This window comes from Festucalex cinctus, chromosome 9, assembly GCF_051991245.1.
Source record: "Festucalex cinctus isolate MCC-2025b chromosome 9, RoL_Fcin_1.0, whole genome shotgun sequence".
Lineage (NCBI taxonomy): Eukaryota > Metazoa > Chordata > Actinopteri > Syngnathiformes > Syngnathidae > Festucalex > Festucalex cinctus.
In genome coordinates this window covers 18,516,630-18,536,855 of record NC_135419.1, presented here as the reverse complement: position 1 = coordinate 18,536,855, position 20,226 = coordinate 18,516,630, and the positions used below count along the sequence as shown (strand labels likewise).

Genomic DNA, 20,226 nt, shown 5'->3' with positions numbered 1-20,226 from the left:
ATTGGGTGGTGGTCTTTGTTGAGACTATCAGAGCAGACCACATACAGTACGACCAAAACGGTTAAACACCTGATTTTCTATCTTTACGTATGAAGTCTGTCACTAAACAAAAATAAAATCCTAAGCTGTGAAAAATCATTTCCCAGCCTTCGTGTACTCCTAGACAGACGCCTGCTCCATAGCTCAATCATGGCATTGCCTGGTCAGGTGAGGAGGGCAGGTTGCTCCAGCACGGCCATGTTCTCAACCAGGAACTGTCGGATGTTCACGGCATATATATATATATATATATATATATATATATATATATAACACTACATGCACCGAGAAGATCCCGTTTGGGTAGGTATGTTACATAGGCTGCCGCAACTACCACAAATAGCAATAGGTGGTCACTAAATCCAACACTGGGTTCTAACAGTAGCTATATGACAGACACTGCCATCCCTATTGTTCTTACAACAGCACTTGTGCAAAAACTGCTGCAAACTAATGATCTCACTCAAGTCACACCATATCAAGCTCATATTGAATTTTGACTCGACAGCCTAAAACAAAACTCACCAAGGGTCAGCTCGTAATTTGGACGTAGAAAAACCAGTAAATTGGGCAGCACTTGTAAGTGAAAGCACCAGTAGTGCGGTCTTCCTCTCTCCAGTTGCCACAGGGACTAGGAAGCGAATCTTGATGCATCAGCATATTTTGCAAAAACAAAATATTACAACGAAGCAGTCTCAGTTTTGTCTGTCAACTCCACTGTGACTTTATATTTCCCTCAAAACTCTCAGACTAGCTTTGCATTTCTACCCCCCACCACAGCCCAACACTGGACTAAAGGACAACACAATCAGCAGAGCAGGTTTTTGGCCATTTATTCCAAACTACAACATTTCAAGTCAAGACTCAGCCTCTTATTTTCCAGAAGTCTTCCAACCTGTCATCTCAGGATTGTGGCAGACACTAAAGGACAAGCATTCAAAACATCAATGCACAATCACACCGTTACGGACTAGCCAAGCAAATTGATTGGGCTCAGTACCTGCACAAAATGGACCGCGTTCTTCATTGGTCTACTGGTCCGAGTACACATGACAGAGTTGCGGTGCATAACCAGGTTTGTTGCCTTCAAGCGTCGTTCACCCTGCAACAAGAGGACACAATTAACCTCCGCCCCTTCTCTCTATTGTGTATTCATGAAACATCAAAATGATCTTGAACGTCCTTGATCCCAACTGCTTTTCACTTGAACGACTGTTTCCAGTTGGGTGGTTGTGATGGCGGTGTTCTTCCAGAGGTCTCCTTTGTTTGAGCAAAAGCTTTTGAGACTGATTTTATGGTAATTTCACATCGACAATGAAAGCCTTGGAAATTGTTTTGTCTATAGTATTCAAAGCATTTGTCAATCTTGCTTACTTTGGGCAAGTACCTTGATTCGACAAGTACTTATGTAAAAGGATCTTCATTTTCAGGGTTGAGCTGCCCCCCCCCCAAAAAAATACTACACTGTCGTTGCGGGCAAGGGACAAAAGGTCTTCGCTTGCCTTTGAGCTCGTTTAAGTTCCTACAAGTTTAGTTACAAATGAAAGGTGCATTCAAGCTGACGTCTTTTTTTGTAGTCCTTTGAAGCACTACTACTGTCTTGAATTGAGTGACGATTTAAATACAGGAACAATGAAAGGCATTTTTAACAGATGTGAGACAAAGAGGTTGGCTTTGCTTACCAGCAGTTGACTATGGATTCTTGTAGGATAGAAGCTTGCTTGCATTTGGTTGCTTCTTGCCTTTGGTTTTGTCGTAGCATGCCAACAAATGGCTCTAGGATGGTGGATCCATTTCCCAAGGAACTACATTGGAACATTTTGACAGTGACATTTGTCGAATCCTTTGAACACAACAGCTGAGTGACCAATTTCTCTTTGAGTGAAGTTCCAGAGCAGAGATGCAACTAAAATTCACATTATTTTTTTTTAAATTCATATCTGGGCTTTTGGTCTTGTTGGCATATTGATGCTCAGTGGTCAGGGTACAACTAGTACTTTTATTAAGAGTAGGAAAGCCAAACTTATAGGGCATTGCAGATTCCAGCACCACTGAAAGTATCCACACAAAAAAAAAACTTGGTAACTTCTACCATTACATGAGTAAGAGATACTGAAAAATATGAAATTAAAAAAAGTGAACACATACGAAAAATTGGGAAAGTCGAGATACAATTTAAAGCTAAATATCAATCCACAGATTTTTTTTTCTTTTTGTGCGTCAGACTTCTCCCACAACGCTCTGAATGCTGCACGAAGACTTAATATCTGGTTGAGAGACTCTTCCATGTCCATTTTTCCTAATATCGGTTGCGAGCCATGCCTCTGTCGGGTCGACTGCCTCCGCGGCCGCCACGTGGCCCTCCGCGGCTTGAGCCGTACGAATCGCGAGGAGGGTACCCTCTCTCGCCGGGGGGCGCGGCCCTCTCCTGCCTACCCATGCGCTCGCCACGTGGGGATGGGTACGGCTCGCTCCGACTGCTGTAACTGTCGCGCCCGCCATAGCCGTCCCGGGAACTGCCGCCATAGTCGTCGTAACGACCGCTTCCGCTGCCCCCACCGAAGGACGGTGGGGGGCCCCGTGAAGGTGGGGCGCTGCGAGAGTTACCTGCAGGGTCAACGGGTGGTCAGGTAATTGGCAAGACACAATTGACATTTTTTTTTTTGCTGTTGTTGTTGTTCTTGCAGAGGTTTTGGTTCTCTTTTCTTTGCCAGTACACTGAATTCTGTGATGTGCTAATTGAATTGTGGTATTTACAAGTACCATCTGTTGGTAGTGATGGAAGTTCTAAATTCAACACGTTTGTTGCATTGACATTTGGGGCAAGTTAAGATCCAGCCACATGGGGTACTCGAGTTACTGGTTTCAACATGCCACTGATTTTTCTGAGGCCACTTCTCCTTTTTTTAGAGCTCCGAGTTTTCAGAGTGGCCTTGATGGTTATTTGTGAAGGAATCTCCTTGAGGGAGAGCATTTTGATGGGCAACATATTCTGTTCTGAAGTTTCCAAGGACTGTTTCTGTCTCCTTATGGTAGTCAACTCTGGTCTTAACCAAAATTTGCCAGGCACATTTATCTTTTGAGGAATGCAGTGGTAAAAGGAATTGGGTCAACAGATTCCAATGCTTGCTCAACCAACTGCTGAAGAATTTACCTTTGTTGGCAGCACCAAAGTTTATTAGAACATTGTAAACGTGGTTTCCTTTGGATTGCTCTTTCTTGGAAAATGAGGTTGGTTATCTACGCAGCTCCTCTTCATGCCACTGTTGGTTCATCTTATACCTGTGTAGAAATAAATCTTACCGTAACCATCAAACGAATCTCTGTACGAGCCGCCGCCACCGCCGCTCGAACGGTCCATGTAGTTTCTGGAATCCCGTCCTCCACCATAGCCATCACGGTCACTGCAAAAAAGTACACAAAGTTATTCGGTGATCATGTGGGATTCTGGAACTAACCGTTGCTATGCGCCTATACTGGAGACCGAACCAGTTAGTCAACTTTACGAGTGCGCATCAATGTTTTAAGATTGATGTACTAGGGATAGACCGATTATCTGCCGGGCCGATTATCGGTGCCGATATTTGGCAGTTTCACAAATATCGGTATCGGCCTTTTGACCAATCTGACGGCCAATAAAGCGGGTATTTTGAACACATTATGATAATTTTTCACCTTCTGCAAAAATCTTTTGAAACTTTTTATGAATCCTGTTGAAAACCCCAAATTTGCTACGTTTGCATTCATTTTTTGCATAGTGAAATACAGGAACTTTTCATTCATGGATCTATTTCAATTTCCACTTTATAAATAATGATGCTGACACTGGGAATTCCCTACAAAAAGTTAAAAAAAAAAAAAAAAAAATGTTGAAACTCCCTGCATTTTTTTTAAATATATTTTTTAAACAAAACTGTCAATATTGTTTAAAATTAAAAGAAAAAGTACTTTTTAATTTTTACACTAATATTTTCTCCTCTACAGCAAATAAATATCGGCTTGAAATATCGGTTATCGTTCTCCTTGACTACTAATAATCGGTATCAGTATCGACCTTGAAAAAGCCATATCGGTCTATCACTAGACGAGTCTGGGGGTTCTGGAATCTTCCAATCATCTAATTTACAGAATAAATATCAACTTGCCCTCTGCTTTGTAAATACAAGTACCAACATCACAACCCTTGTACTCATGCGTGTCAAGGTATTTCACCAATATACGAGTTAAAGTATTATTGATTAATCCACTTGACTTTCATCTCTTTATAGTCAACAGCAAAACAATCTCTAGTCGTTCAAACCCAAACACTTACTTGTAACCTCTTGACATTGAGCCATAGTCATCCCGGGAACCGGAGTAATCGCGGTATGAATAATCTCTCGCCGGAGGTCCGTAGTCCCTTGAATCTCTTGAGTTATAATCTCGACTGGAGTAGCTGTCAAAGATGAATTGAATTCAAACTAACTTTCACTGAAGAGCATTTTTAAACCATTTTCCACCTACATGTGGTGCAATGCCTGATGCTACAAATCCAATTATATGTAAACTGAAGAGTTTAATAATGAACAGTTTAAAAAAAAAAAAAAAAAGGGGGGATGGATGAATGATTTATACCCATCCTTTGAGTTATAATGGTCATCTCTGGGTGATGGATAGTCATCCCTTCTGGACATCATGGAGTCTCTGCGAGGGGGTGGACCATAGGGGTCCCTGTCCCTTGACATTGGGGCTGAAAAGCAATGTCATGACATGAACATTTTGGTTTAACATACACTGATAAAGGATGTAACAATTAATAGGAAAATAATCTATCATTAAATTAAATGGTTAAATATTTAGAAAATGTAATCATTCAGAGCTCGTTTAATAAAAAAAAATAAAAAAAAGCCTTAACAGTAAGTCTTATCCAATTCTGCTGTTCTTCATGAAATCAAGACAATGTGTTGGATAAAAAGACATTTGCAAAGATCAGATTTGACTTTGGAATACAACGATCAACTTTTTTTTTCTTTTACTAATTTTCTGACATGTTACGGACCAAATGAGCAAATGAATCATTGTCAATGTGAAATAATGTCCTGTTTACTATACTACGAGAGGACATGGGCCAAAACTTACGTCTGTTCATTGGACCAGATGGGGCAGATCTCTTGGGTGGGGGTCCTCCATTACGCATAGGGGGTCCCCTCTTCATCGGCGGGGGCCCTCTTGATGACATCCCTTTGAAGAAGGGTTCGCCATTGTCATTGTCATAGTAGTCTGCAAGTACAAGAGAAAACAGAGACAAGATGAGCTACAATAGATGGAAATTCCACTAAAAAAAACGCACAAATTCAACTAAGGTTTACCTCTGGATGGGCCTCTCATCCCACCTCCTCTGGATCCACGGAGGCCTCTGGGTGGGCCACGACTGCGAGAGTGCATGGGTGGCGGTCCTCGTCTTCCCCCAGAGTCAAAATTAGGCTTGGTGGCTTGCTCCACTTTGATGGCCTTGCCATCAAGTGACTGTAGTACACAAAAATCAGAGCATCATCCCCATATAACAATCCGTTTTATTTATCACTAGAATGCATAGGTTAGTTTCTTAGTAACAATCCATACCTTTCCGTTCATCTCACGTGCAGCATCCTTTGCGTCGGCTGGACTATCATACGTCACAAATGCAAAACCCCTCGACTTGTTTGTTTCACGATCTTTCATCAGAAGAACTTGAAATACAGGAAAATGGAGGAAGCAAAATAGTTAGGCCCACCTACAGGCAACTTTGTCAAATGATATGCACTTCGGTTTTTTAAATGTAGAGTAACTGGCACAGTATATAAAAAAAATAAAATATATACACAGACACACACACATACTAAGACTATACACAGCTACAATCAGCCGATTTTACATTTTCTGCAAATGTTTTAATCGGCCGTAATGACTGTAATGTAATACATTTTCAGATCGATCAATGACATCGATCATTGCGAAATTAAACATTACAGCTTCAGTGTGTCTCACATACAAATTTGTCCATGGTGGGCCACCACAAATGAATTTCAGCTGCTGCGAAACGATTTTGAAGCGTGCTACCTATAGATGCGCAATAGTTGTATTAACTTTCATTGCTGCAGGGAAAGGTGCTCTGGTTTACTCATCCATACCAATACAACATAATTGTGAGGTGCAAGTTGAAACACCATCTGTTCTGATTTTTTTTTTTAGAACTTGGGCAGCGGTGAAATTGCCATGATTTGCAACTCTCCTGCAATCGCTATTTCTTAATTGTTTTGCTGTGAACCGCTTAGATTCGCTAATCGCTGGTGTGATGTATTCAATAGATTGGCCGTGATGTGTAGGCTTGCTGGAAATTGGTCATTTTGTCTTGAGTCATGAACAGTGTGTGGTTCCCGCCTCTCTTCGGTCACTTACCGGCGCCCCCCCCACAAGTTTTTATTGTTTTGTCAATTTCTTTCACACCTTGAACAATCCTGCCATATTTGCCGAAATACTGCTCCAAGGCCTTCTCGGTGGTCTCGGTATTCAGGCCTCCGATAAACAGCTTGCCTGGTCGGTCTGCTTCGGCCATGCTGCACAAAAATCAACCTCCACAAACAAAAACGTCGCCGAATATTAAACAGGTTGTGTTTTTAAGACACGTGCAACGTATCGAGACATCAGATGTAACGTACCTTGCTTCGGTTTGTTGAATAAGCAAAATGGCGATAGCCGCGAACCCGGCTGTAGCGTGTTTCCTACTCTACGCGCGAAACCAAGCGGCCGATTGATTAGTAGCGTGACCGACAAGATGGCTTTCCGTCGATTACTGGAAATATTGTTTATCAATGATGCCCGAACGACTCGCTATGACTCCTGTTTTTGATTGTGGCACGAAAAAAAAAGAGAAAGACGACTCCACAAAAGAGTAAAGAGCGCTTTTCAACAGTCGTGCTCAACCTCCACCCCTTCTTCTTCGCCGTCTTCTTCCTGTTTGGAAAAGATTGCGGGCGGCAACTAGCGTCCCGGTTCATTACTGCCACCTACCGGACTGGAATGAGGTAGAGGAAAGGCAGGAAATTCAATTGTTTTGTTCAAATTCATTTGAAATGTTCATGTACTTTCCTATGGTTCGAAAGGAAGCCTCTTTTAATCTATCACTGAGCCGACGACGTACAGCCACTGCCAGACCCTTATTATGAATGTCGTTACGCCGATTTCCGTGTTGAGACAAACGTTTCCGCGTCACGTGTCATAGTGAAACGTCACCGTAGTGTTCACTGTTGGTTGAAAAAAAAAAAAAAGGCTGACGGGACACTGGCCGACAGTTGCTTTAGCTAACGTCGCTGCGTTTCGACCAGGCAGTGCAAGAAGAACCAGCTATTCTTGTTCCGCCATCGCAGCCTTTTCCTCGGACGGAAATAAATTCAACGCAGGCGTGATATTTGACGACTCGCACATACAATGAGACGGCGAATAGAGTTTGGTTATTTGCTTCTTTTCTTTCTAGTCTCGCATTTCTGCTCGTGCTCGGCGTTCTATCTTCCGGGTTTAGCCCCAGTTAGTTTTTGCGAGGAAGGCGAAGGTAAACCCGAATGTCAGGTAAGGAAGAATTGGCCGCTTTCTGGTTTCTTTAGTGATGGTGTGGATTTTCTGCTGTATTCTGCGCTTTTAACCTCTGTTGATATCAATGTTTACGTTGCTAACTCAGGTTAGCATTTCCTTAAGGCCCGGACTACCGGGTGCAAACAGCATAAGCATTGTAATGTCCCATGATGTTGTACATTTGCACGTTTGCGTGTACTTCATGACATTGTCGATCCTTTAATTGGTTAGCAAATATGCACACTAGTCTGCAAATACGTATGTTAAAGAAACCACAAAAAATCATTTGTCTCTTTTCGAGTTGCAATCGATTGCTTCTCACGTTGTATTATCATTTCATTTCTTGACATCTCGAGGGCGCACATTCTCAATGATGTCGAGAGGACAGAAACAAAAAGAAGAGCGCAAACATTAGTTACTGTACATTGAAAAGGAAAAATAGTTTTTGGTCATTGCAATGGTGCAATGCGTTATAATAACTGTGTCGAGTTTGAATGATCTTTATTTTCTAAGACGGTTAACAGTGGCTTAAGACCTTGCTAAATATACCTTTATAAGGAAAAAAAATACAAACTAAAGCTACATTCTTTTTTAGGTGGACTGTGGTGTAAAACAGTATTCCAGAGTACGCAGCATAAAAAGACAAATGTGCAAATGTGCCCTTATCTAAAGAGTAATTAATTAGTACTTAAAAAAATATCTTAATTCTACTTTAACGGATTTTCTTAAAAAAAAGAAGAAGAAGAAGAAAAGGTCACTGCTATGATGTCATTGGAACAGCAACATGAACGTGTTAAGTTTGTTAATTCAATCAGGGACACTTAAGTGACTTCTAGTTTCAAACCTACTCAAGTCAAAAAGAAAGGGTCCATTGAGATTAAATTCTCATGAATAAAAGTAGTGGCTTGTTGCCTTTAAAGATTTTTCAAATAAAGTTGAGTAACGATGAGTAACTTAAAGGTATCAGACCAGTTCATGAGTATTTACATTAGGAAAAACATCAGTACTTTTAAGACACAAGCCTTTAGCAAAATGTTGGCAACCTAGTATCATCCTTCAATTTCAACTGATGCTTCCTTCACCTTGCATCCAAATGACACCTATGCGTGTACTTTGCTTGCCTACAGAAAGAGATACAGCTGTTTGTCAATCGCTTGGATTCCGTAGAGTCCGTTCTGCCTTATGAATATGACGTGTAAGTGACTGTCTTTGCACACTTCTGAAAGCGCATTGTCCACAGGAGTGACCCTGCCCTAATCGTATGTGATACTTTTGTTACAGATTCGACTTTTGTAAGGATGCCAAGGAAATGAGGCCTTCTGAGAATCTCGGCCAGGTGTTGTTTGGGGAGCGAATCGAGTCCTCGCCATACAAGGTGCGTCTTGCCAGAAAAACCCAAGCCTGTCATTTTGTTGCTTATTTTAAAGGTTTCTTCATCCACCTTGAGTCTAAATAAAGTCCTTCTGTAGTTCACATTCAAAAAAGATGTCAAGTGTGAGGCAGTATGCGCCAAAACATACAAGAAGGACAACCATGAGGACGCTACCCGATTGGATTTCATCAAAATGGGAATGCAGCTCAACTATCAGCACCACTGGTTTGTGAAGTTGCAGTTTAGCCCATCTTATCTATGTTTTTGTTTGCTTACGCAAGCTGAGAAAAAATGTTTGGTATTTTGAGTGCCGCTTGTCATCATTTCAGGATCATCGACAATATGCCTGTCACGTGGTGCTATGACGTCGAAGACAAGCAGGTATACTGCAACCCTGGCTTCCCCATTGGTTGCTTTGTGACTGCCGATGGCCGACCTAAGGATGCTTGTGTTATTAATGTAAGATGAAATTCTGTTTTATTTGGTATATAAACAAGACACCGAAAAAGTATTATTTGACACCATGTGTTGAATTTCTTTCAAATTTCTCAACCTTAATGTTTTGAACATTGTTTTTTTGTTTTCCCCCCGCCCTCACAGGCCAATTTCAACCAGAAGAAGACATTTTACGTGTTCAACCACGTTGATATCAAGATCTCTTACCACAAAGGAGTCGCTGACGGGTGGACAGGAGCTCGGCTGGTTGGCGCCACGCTGGAGCCCAAGAGGTAAACACTGGAACCTTATATGTACTATATTTGAGGTTTTATAAATGTTAGGAAACAATAGAAATAAGAAAAAAAATCTGCCAATGTAAAACCAAGAGATCAATAAAGTCAAGTCTAAGTCTAAATGTTTGAAGTAACAATTTGATGCTCGAAACTGAACGTAAAGGCATAGAAGTATTATTGAGCTTAAAATCTAATCAGTGACAGCTAACTAACACAATGTGTACTCGCTGTTTAAACTATTGATGACTTTTCTCAACCAAACCAATTGAAGTAACCTTTGAGTTGTTTAGTTTTTACCAATATTAAAGTTTGAATGTATGTAGCTTTCGAGGTGTAGATTTGTTAATGCTGGTTTTTATGTGGCTTTTGTGTATTTTTCCTGACAGTTTTTATTGGTATTCCATTGTATGAAGTATTTTGCTTTAGCAATTTTATTGTTGTAAACGATGATAGAGATGTGTTTTTTTGTTGTTGTTTTTAAAAAAAAAAAAAACTCCCACAATAGTATCAAACACGCAGATGAGAAGAACCCAAACTGCGAAGGCACCACCCCAATGGAGGTGCCGAGCCAGTTCACCAATGACGTGTCCATCGTTTACACCTACTCTGTCACATTTGAGGTAAATCTTTGTATTGGTATATGTATTATAATATTTGTATTACATTATAAATACTACATAATGGAACATTTGCCCTCCTTTTACAGGAAAACAACGACATCAAGTGGGCTTCCAGGTGGGACTACATCCTGGTCTCTATGCCGCACACGAACATCCAGTGGTTTAGGTAGCAGCACTTTATTTTTATTTTTTTGGGGTCATCTTTCATATTTGCACAACTGTTGTCAGGAGTTGCTCACGCATATTGTGTGTGTCTTGGCCATTAGCATCATGAACTCCTTAGTCATCGTGCTCTTCCTGTCCGGCATGGTGGCCATGATCATGCTCAGAACGCTGCACAAGGACATTGCCAGATACAACCAGGTGGACCAGGTACAAGCGTCATCAACACTCTACATGTGCACCATCATTACAAAATGGTTCAACAAGAGTAGGACATAAAACTCCTGAAGGCTTACATTAGCCCTGGAAACACAGTTAAACGACCACAACAGAAGATCCAGCATTATGCGCCATGACCTTTGACACAGAACTCAGCTAAGTGGGACATTGATGCGCTGTGTGTCCTTTCACACAACAACCTGCAATCAGATAATTAGATGAGGGTGCAAAAAAGAAAAACCTGCAATGGATGGCGGTTTATTGTATTTTCAACACAGCTTAAAAGTGAGCTATGCATAAGCCAGTAATTTTCCCCTTTTGAGATACAATGTGTCTGAGATGTAATGGAGGCATAATGACGCCTGTGTTTATAAAAAATATCCCAAATGTGTTGAAAAAATGTCTAAAGCAACATTTTTGAAACATGTTTTTTTTTTTTAAATAAATATCACTCTACGTGTTTGTACTTTATAGAAAGAAACAGTAATAACAGTGCTGCTGCAGTGGCTCTGCTATTTTATTATAATTTTTTTAAGCCTGCATTGTGTGTTAGCGATAAGCCAGTAGACTGTTTTTAAGTTATGCAGTTATGGTTAGAATTGGTATCCAATAATGGTATGTGGTAAATCAAGATCCCGTTGTACTAGAGCTGGGCGATGTGACCCAAAATTCATATCACGGTACAAACTGCATCCCTTCGCCTGTAGTGTTTAATTTTGCTGCCATTTTTAAATTTACCGGTAGTCATAGTTTTAGTCACGCTTGTTAGTTGACCTCATCCCATTTTTATTTAGTCCATTTTTAGTCGACTATAAATCTAGCATTTTAGTTGTTATTTTAGTCCAAGAAAACACAATTTTATTCATCTAGTTTTAGTCAACAAAAACTGTCAACGTTTTAGTGTAGTTTTAGTCAGGATAACCATTTTACCCCTGCATTTTATTTACTTATTTATTTTTGTCAGCAGATACATTGAACCTTTTCGAATCTAAAACTATTTCACATAAAAATGTTCTCATCTTTTTGATGAAAAACAACTTCACAAACAATTACAGTGGCTGCTTTGGCTCCATGCTATGCTGAGTTAGCCAGCATTAATTAGCAGTCGCATTATTATTGTTGGAATGTTATAGCCAATGGATTGTTATGTTATAACTATAATTTACTTTTTTTCAATGTTTTTTTTTTTTTTTAACCTTTCACCGTGAATCCGCCTCCTTTCTGACCCATGTGTTTGTGCTGTATGTGCACATGACAGTGTGACAGATTAGCAGAGTCAAGATCTTACAAAATCATGTCATTTTCGTCTAATTTTTGTTCATGAACTAAAATGTCCATAGATTTTAGTCCAGTTTTTCAAGTGAAGGACATTTTCTTCTCGTCTTCATTAGTCGACGAAAATGCAGAATGACTTAGTCAGTTATTGTGTATTAATGAGGGTTTTAGTCTAGTTTTAGTCTGGGAGAAAAATGTGTGTTCACGAAATTATTTTTGTCTAGTTTTTGTTGACGAAATGAACACTACTTTGCGATAACGGTATATATCACGGTATAGAATGAAGTGTATTTTGATGTAAACAAACCACACAATATTTGCTTGGTTCTGTGTAAATGACAAAGACCGATAAAGATCTTCTGTTGCTTCAGTTTGAATCACATCATTTTTTTTAATAGGTATGAATGAAGTCAATATGTATTATACAACTAGTAACAATCAAAGCAAAGAGTCATTTTTAAAATGGCTTTTTAATGTGTGGTGGCCTTGAACTGGCGACTCCCTAAACCCTAAGATCCCACTCATTTCTCGAATGAGGAGGTGGAGGTTTTTCCCCACGCTTATCACATCAGTGAATTCTCCAGTGTGAAATACTTTTGAGACCTGAACGTGTTGTCACATTTCACAGGAAAACTTGATAAAGGTTCCATCGGCCAAGCAGAAATCCACTCCATTTTATGTAAGCCTGCTGAAAAGCAAACACTCTTGTGGCCCTTCAATCAGGTGTATGGGTGAGATTGAAGCACAAAGCATACATGAGAGAGGAATGTAAAATGTGGTGTGACTGTATGAGCACAACCGTATAGTTGCTAAAGTTTCCTACTGATTGGCTTCGCAGCACACCAAATGTTACATCTCTCACGTGTTCACCTTTTTTGTGGCTTTGCTGGCAAGTTTTGAGCCGCCAGGTACGACTCTCACTGCGTGGTGGCTGGTTAAACTTTAGCTTGTAATTTGCACGCGTGTGGCGCGCTCTGTTGATTTTTTTTTTTCACTTGCCCTTTTTTACAGGAAGATGCGCAGGAGGAGTCGGGCTGGAAGCAGGTGCACGGCGACGTGTTCCGCCCACCCAGGAAAGGCATGCTGCTCTCCATCTTCCTCGGACAAGGAACGCAGATCTTCATCATGACTTTCATCACGCTCTGTAAGATCACACACTAGATTAGCAATGAATTTGTGAGGTAAACAAGGTAGAACTTCTAGAAAGGTGAGCCAGAATTCAAATGTGAGAGCTCTTATTGTTGTGTAAGGTTGGAAGTAAGATTTTTTTTCCCAAACATCTGCTTAGTGTGTGTTTTAAAAAAATAAATAAATAAATAAATCAAATATCCTCTCTGTTTGCATTTAAAAAAATAAAAGTGTGACTTGGCTATTAATACACTGCTGATAATGCAGGAGATAGAAGAATGCATTCAACATGGTGGAATTGCACAGGTTAGGGTCATGTTCATGGCTGGATGTTTTTATTTTATTTATTTTTTTTTATTTAAATAATTGATCTAATTCTTATTGCGAAAACTGCCCATGAGCAGGGTTGTGTAGATGTATATTTTTAGACACAGTCGATCAATTATTCAATTGATTCAATTTTGGATTAAAGTGTATTACAAAAGCATTTTTCCCATTTACTGTTTATTAATGAGTGATTGCTGTATATTTCATACTTCATATTCATATAGTGATTAAAAAAGGGGGTGATTGATGTTGTATTATGTTACCGGTTTGGTAATCGGACAAATGTTTGCAAATGTCGTATTTTGATTAAACAGAAGATAATCTTCTTAAATGAAGGACTATAGAAATCAATGAACAATTACTGTTGACATGCTGAAATCAGAGGATTTGAACAATTTAAAAATAAAATGTTCCAAATGATTACCGGTATTTTATTATTAAAATAGTTGTTGATTAATATGACAATAGATTACTTGTCGATTAATTTTGACAGCTCTAGTTACACCATCACTCATTGGTGACAAATAAGAGAATATAATGCTGGTCTGTTGTTGTTCCTCCATAGTCTTGGCCTGCCTTGGTTTCCTCTCCCCAGCCAACAGGGGCGCACTCATGACGTGCGCCGTGGTCCTCTGGGTCCTGCTTGGCACACCAGCTGGCTACGTGTCGGCACGCCTCTATAAAAGTAAGATGGCTGACAAGAAGCTGTAGACAAGTGAATATGTGGCCCTTCTCAATATGATTTTTTTTTTTTTTGGGGGGGGTTTTGTTTATTGCAGCTTTCGGAGGAGAGAAGTGGAAGACAAATGTCCTGTTGACGGCGCTCCTGTGCCCGGGGTTGGTTCCGCCCACCTGAAAATGGCTCCTTTGTGCTTCACTCGTTTCTGTCCTCACCTCCGCCTCTTGCGCAGGATCGTGTTTGCTGACTTCTTCCTGATGAACCTGATCCTCTGGGTAGAGGGGTCCTCGGCCGCCATCCCCTTCGGGACTCTGGTGGCCATCCTGGCCCTCTGGTTCGGAATTTCTGTGCCACTCACCTTCATCGGTGCCTACTTTGGATTCAAGAAGCCCGTACGTATCTGTACTCTTGGAATGCCGCTTAACAACAATTTTTCCTTGTGGAATATGATAACTTCATAAATAACAGTGTTAATACAAGTATGATGCTTGTTGAATGAGTCAGCACGATTCATTGCCTAGATGAGGGGTCTCAAATTCATGTCCCCTACTTGACTTGAACGTAAAAGTTATTGTGGCCCCACATTTTGAAACATTAACTAATTTGTTCCCAAAAAACATATAAATACGTTCTATTTTAACTGTATTAAGTAGCCCAAAGATGTATTTATTCAGTTTTTGTATTTTTTTATTTTTTTATTTTTATTTTTTATTTTTTTATTTTTTTTATTTTTTTTGTTTTGTTAGAGCATACAGAAGGCTTTGATACAGCCTCAACTACAGAGAATGGGTGAAAAAAAGTAATAGTAATAGCTATATTCAAATGCTAAATGCTGAAAAACGGAAACGGATAGAAATATATATATATATATATATATATATATATATATATATATATATATATATATATATTTATTTATTTATTTATTTTTTTTATGTCCCTGATGAAGGCAGCAACTCTAATCTTTCATTTGGTAGGTTCCATGTTTTTGTAGCAATAGAACACAATATTCTGTGTGCCTTGCAAAATCAGTCAAAATCCATTAAAGCATCCGGGAGCGAAGGGGTTGCTTCTATGAAAATGGTTGCAAGGTAAGAGATTGGATTAGTTTTTTTGTTATTTTTTTCATCTTTGGAGTAATTGAACCCCCTTTTTTTGTGGCCCAGACACACCTAGCAACCCAAGCTTAAGTTGAGTTTGAAACCTTTTGTTGCGTTGCGCCTCCAAAAAACAACAACAAAACAAAACAAAAAAAAAACACCCACTGTAAATCCATGATAGATTTGTCTTTTGTACTTGTTTATAAACTCCTTTTCTTTTCTTTTTTTTTTTTTTCTTCTTCTGTCACCCACACAGGCAATTGAGCAACCAGTGAGAACCAATCAAATCCCGCGTCAAATTCCCGAGCAGTCGTTCTTCACCAAGCCCATCCCGGGCATCGTCATGGGCGGCATCCTGCCCTTCGGCTGCATCTTCATCCAGCTCTTCTTCATCCTCAACAGCATTTGGTAAGCGAGCATAACTGGAACCCTCGCCCCGAACCAGCGCTTGACTCGTAGCGTTTGGCGACCTACCGCCGTGTGACATGTTGTGGCACTCGTTAGGTCCCACCAGATGTACTACATGTTCGGCTTCCTGTTCCTGGTCTTCATCATTTTGCTCATCACCTGCTCCGAGGCCACCATTCTGCTCTGCTACTTCCACTTGTGTGCTGAGGTACCTTTTTAAAACCATGTATCATGCTGTCGCATACATTTTGGCTGGTTTACAACCCCCGCCCACACACAAACATAATAATATAATCAAATATGTGATTGCAATGTAGACGCTGAGCTTGAATTTGAAGTGATGATTTGCAATTGTAGTGCAAGTAAAAATGTAATATATGAGCACTAGATGGTGCCAGCAAACTTTAAAAACCAGCAGCGTTTTTTGGCTGATTGTGAACAATTCATCATCATCAAAAAATAAAAAATAAATAAAAAAATGCCAATCCTAGATGGACTTTCCTGTACAAAGAAATGTAAAACAAAGAATTACATATTTGTTGGAATGACATAATGTTGTCTTAATAAAAGTTAATGTGAACAAACAATGCAAAACCTGATACTGGCACTGATGTCCCGTTAAACTGGTATTGGAACAGGCATAACTTATATCCACTGTGGAAAACTGCTGATATGACTGCATCTTACTGTGAAGTAATATTTAGTTAATTTACCTATTATTTAATAGTTTATAAAATTGTTAAATCAATAAATACATTCAGTTGCTGCCATTAATAAATGTAATAAAACAACTTTACATTTTAAGTTTGTCTTAACATTTATATTTAACATGTATTCACTTTTAAGTTTATTTTAATGTTACATATGTATTTGACATTTTTCCCTAAATAATAGGTTTATTTCAATTTAGATATTGTAATACAAATGAAAAATATCTTATTTACAATAACGTAACCATTTATACACATTATTAATTGTAAAATGTAAAATTGTTTTTCATTCATATTTTCTAATGCACAATGACAAAATTAACCAACAGCACTTAATACTTTAAAAAGGTTTATATCTAAAATAATTTATTTTAAGAATTTTTGATACTGTTCACTACCGGTAAATTATTGAATGAGATCAACAAATTAAAAAAAAAATAAAAAATTTGAGACAAATTATACATATATATATATATATATATATATATATAATATATATATATATATATATATATATATATATATATATATTAGGGATGTTAAAAAATCGATTCGGCAATATATCGTGATACTACATCGCGCGATTATTTTTTTTTTTTTTTTTTTTTTTTTTTTTTAAAAGAGCTCAGAATTGTTCATTCGGTAGTCTTACCGATTCAACGTCTTATCATCATTCCCTTTTTTTGTTTTTTTGTTTTTGTGTGTGAATCGATTTTTAAACTTCCATTTTTAATGGAAAAATATTCAACAAAACGTCTGACTTCGGGTTAGGATTCACACCTTGAGCATGGAAGAATGTTATATGAACGGAACATTAAGCCTTAATATTTTATTTTAATGCTGTTCAAACATGAAACAGATTACAACCTCTATAAGACTGAAATTTCAGATAAATAAATAATACATTTTCATGTAAATCTTACACTCTACAAGCTTACCGATTAGTATTTTCTAAATTTGAATGAAAAAAATCGCAACAATCGACTTATAAATTTGTATCGGGATTAATCGGTATTGAATCGAATCGTGACCTGTGAATCGTGATACGAATCGAATCGTCAGGTACTAGGCAATTCACACCCCTAATATATATATAACTCAGACATAAATACTGTGTGTGTAAAACAATTATCTTGTCATCCTTGTTGTCACGCGTGTGCAGGACTACCACTGGTGGTGGCGCTCCTTCCTGACCAGCGGCTTCACTGCGGTTTATCTCTTCATATACGCCGTGCACTATTTCTTCTCTAAGCTGCAAATCATCGGCGCGGCTAGCACATTCCTCTACTTTGGATACACCATGATTATGGTCCTCATCTTCTTCCTTTTCACAGGTGAGCCACACGGAAAGATCATGACTAATATTCTGCTATTTTGAAGCCAAGCAGGATCATTTCTCGTGGCAGGCCTGATGCAGTTTTACAACGGGGTGTGTTTGTCAAAGGGACCTGGTCTTAAAGACGATACGGGGAAGTAGTCTGAGCTCTAGTGCAGCGTATTGTTTGCTCTTGATTGCGACAGCGCTGGGAAAAAAAAGCTCATTCACGAGCAGTCATGCCATTTACAGTCATGAGCCACTCCTCATCTAAGTCTCTGTCAAAACAATCTGACCTGACAGACAATAAAGGCTCACTTTTGTTTGACTCCGTCGAGCCAGGTCGACTCCATTCCACCATTTTGTGTTGATGCCATTTATAGCAGCAGTGTTCTCGCCATTGCCCTTGGGGTCCGCCAAATAATCTGCCATAAATGATTGTTGTGCTTTTTTTTTTTTATAGAAGTTCCACTGACGAATAGGGACCAACTCACCAATAAATGGAATAAACCAACTAAAATTTGATTTGTGAGGAAAAGTGGATATTATCTAAATATTTTAGAGGATAACAGTCAGATAACGTGTGTGCGTGCACTAAGAAATGTAACATCTCCCCACCACCATGTCACACGAAAGAAGACGATCTGCTGCACTAGCGTCTCTATAGGACCAGATAAGAAAAAAAAACAAAAAAGTTCTAACCGTTGACATTATCTTAAGACGGAGCTGCAAAGTCGCGAAGGGGTACAAGATGTCAAAATATTATCAGTACAGAATAATCCAAGCAAAACATTATCATGTTCCCTCCTTGCTTCCACTTTGTAGCTCAGTAATCCTAATCCTCGCCTTTTTCCGGTGTCTATTTTGGTCTTTTTTTTTTTTAATAAACCCGTCCTCAACTTTGATCTCAACCGAATTCACGCGTGGACTGTAAAGCTCGCAGACTTCTTAAATTTAGCAAAATAGTAAAAACATGACTAAAGTGATATACTGTGTTTTGCCATTAATTTGTGTTGCATGGATAACTTTTTGGTTGCAAAGAAGCAAAAGTTGAAGTGATAGTGTCACACAAAAGGTACAGTATACACCTCACATTTTTGTGACTATTATCTGCGTATCTGAACTATTTTGCTCTTTGCTTTAAAAGAAAAAATCATGTAGGCTTTTAATGGTGAGGCAACAAACTGTATTTTGTTCTCAAGCTAATTTCAACCCTTTTAATTGGATTAAAAAAAATTCAAAAATAACATTACCGAGATGTTTTTTTTCTTTTCTTCTTCTTCTTCTCAGGAACAATTGGCTTCTTTGCTTGCTTCTGGTTCGTAAATAAGATCTACAGTGTGGTCAAGGTGGACTAGAGGACGGAAGTGGATCGCGAGCCGGAGATGGTGTGAGAGACTGTTGTGGCCGTCGTCTGTCCATATGACGGCGCCATGTTTGAAAGGACAAGAAGTGAGACTGTCATTTATCACCGACAAGACCCCCGAGAGCCGAGCCCATCCGTCCTCGTTTCTTTTTTTGTGCTTTAAAAACGTCTGTCTTATCGTTTTCTTTGGAACGTTCACTCTCGACTGCTAATACACGGAGCGATACCGGTGACAAACTAACGGAGGGCCTCGTCATTGTGAAGACTTTGTTTATGTGGGATTTAAACAGCATTGATTTATTTTTTTCTCCCCCTCCTGCTAAATGTTTTGGGTCTTTTCTTTTTTGTTCACTATAATGACATAAAAAAAAATGCTTGTACATATATTGTATAGACAGAACGAAGGAAAGAATGCTCATGACTTTCTGTTCTCATTTTAGGGCTTTAAATCCTGAACTATATCAGCCTGTATTGTAGTTGAGAAAGCATATAAAAACACTGACATATGTTGCTGATACATGTCCCGTTTTCTCTTTGTATTTATGCGTTTGTTTTGAATCAAAAGGCGCCTGGCATCGTAGATTTCTGCATGTTCCAAAACGGAGGATATTTTTCATTTCATTTTGTTTAATTCATTCAACTGAGAAGTGTCTGTGAATTCACTGATTAACTGGTTTTGTTTGAGACACTTTGCTTCAGTGGTGAAGAGTAGGGGTGAGGGGGAGGGGTTGGTTGGTCGTCACCCACGGTGATATGCTTTGCAAATATATACAATACAATTTCACACTTTGTATAAGCCTCTTGAATGTATACGAAAACATGCATACCTTATGTATTTTGTTTTCCGTCTGGTTAGGAAATGAAGACAACTGATCGCTCAGCTTCTTGCTCACTGGCAAGATGCAAATGTTTTTTTTTTTTTTTGTTTTTTTTTTTTGTCCTTCCCCACACAAATATTGGATACCTGCATATTGGATTCGCGTGAGATGAGGGATGTTGTGTCTTGCTAATTCGTGAAAAATACAATTTACCAATTCACTTTTAACCTTTTGTCAATTTTTTATTTTTATTTTATTTTAGCAGAAACCTAATTTTATGAAGCCCCAACTGCTAAATCATTCGCCTACACATGTTAATTATGTATCATGAGCGTTTGCGGATTGTTAAATGTATTTGGGGCTTTTTAAT

At 38.9% G+C, this 20,226-nt stretch overlaps 2 protein-coding genes across 4 annotated transcripts; one reads left to right on the top strand and one right to left on the bottom strand.

Annotated features, from left to right (window-relative positions):
* Window positions 1-855: 855 nt before the first annotated feature.
* On the bottom strand, window positions 856-7,211 carry rbmx (RNA binding motif protein X-linked). Of its 2 annotated transcripts, XR_013284978.1 has the most exons (10): window positions 6,717-7,210; window positions 6,505-6,630; window positions 5,641-5,747; window positions 5,388-5,544; window positions 5,158-5,298; window positions 4,654-4,768; window positions 4,352-4,474; window positions 3,343-3,443; window positions 1,040-1,141; window positions 856-960 (listed from the first exon to the last, which is right to left on the bottom strand). XR_013284978.1 is itself a non-coding variant. In XM_077532267.1 (9 exons), the coding sequence occupies exons 2-9, from the start codon at window positions 6,611-6,613 to the stop codon at window positions 2,339-2,341; spliced, it is 1,161 nt and encodes a 386-aa protein (XP_077388393.1). In that variant the 5' UTR covers window positions 6,614-6,630; window positions 6,717-7,211; the 3' UTR covers window positions 2,019-2,338. The 2 variants fall into 2 exon arrangements, 1 of the variants encoding a protein (XP_077388393.1); XM_077532267.1 differs by lacking the exons at window positions 856-960; window positions 1,040-1,141 and adding an exon at window positions 2,019-2,646 and having other exon boundaries at window positions 6,717-7,211.
* A 92-nt stretch (window positions 7,212-7,303) lies between these two features.
* LOC144025879 (transmembrane 9 superfamily member 2-like) lies at window positions 7,304-20,083 on the top strand. Of its 2 annotated transcripts, XM_077532263.1 has the most exons (18): window positions 7,304-7,623; window positions 8,754-8,821; window positions 8,908-9,001; window positions 9,096-9,223; window positions 9,328-9,457; window positions 9,599-9,726; window positions 10,235-10,349; window positions 10,436-10,515; window positions 10,616-10,721; window positions 12,634-12,684; window positions 13,017-13,149; window positions 14,026-14,145; window positions 14,240-14,297; window positions 14,372-14,531; window positions 15,496-15,647; window positions 15,744-15,855; window positions 17,520-17,691; window positions 18,963-20,083. In XM_077532263.1, exons 1-18 carry the CDS (start codon window positions 7,486-7,488, stop codon window positions 19,028-19,030), a joined length of 2,013 nt encoding a protein of 670 aa, XP_077388389.1. In that variant the 5' UTR covers window positions 7,304-7,485; the 3' UTR covers window positions 19,031-20,083. The 2 variants fall into 2 exon arrangements, with proteins under 2 accessions (XP_077388389.1, XP_077388390.1); XM_077532264.1 differs by lacking the exon at window positions 12,634-12,684.
* The last annotated feature ends 143 nt before the right edge of the window (window positions 20,084-20,226 follow it).

Bases quoted from the DNA above. Each gene is read 5' to 3' on its own strand.
- LOC144025879 (XM_077532263.1), top strand. From the start codon at position 7,486: ATGAGACGGCGAATAGAGTTTGGTTATTTGCTTCTTTTCTTTCTAGTC. The intron at 9,458-9,598 runs GTAAGATGAAAT...CCGCCCTCACAG, and splicing joins AGGATGCTTGTGTTATTAAT to GCCAATTTCAACCAGAAGAA. The intron at 17,692-18,962 runs GTGAGCCACACG...TCTTCTTCTCAG, and splicing joins CATCTTCTTCCTTTTCACAG to GAACAATTGGCTTCTTTGCT.
- rbmx (XM_077532267.1), bottom strand. From the start codon at position 6,613: ATGGCCGAAGCAGACCGACCAGGCAAGCTGTTTATCGGAGGCCTGAAT. The intron at 5,748-6,504 runs GTGTGAAAGAAA...CTGTATTTCAAG, and splicing joins ATATGGCAGGATTGTTCAAG to TTCTTCTGATGAAAGATCGT. The intron at 5,545-5,640 runs GTATGGATTGTT...TGTGTACTACAG, and splicing joins CACGTGAGATGAACGGAAAG to TCACTTGATGGCAAGGCCAT.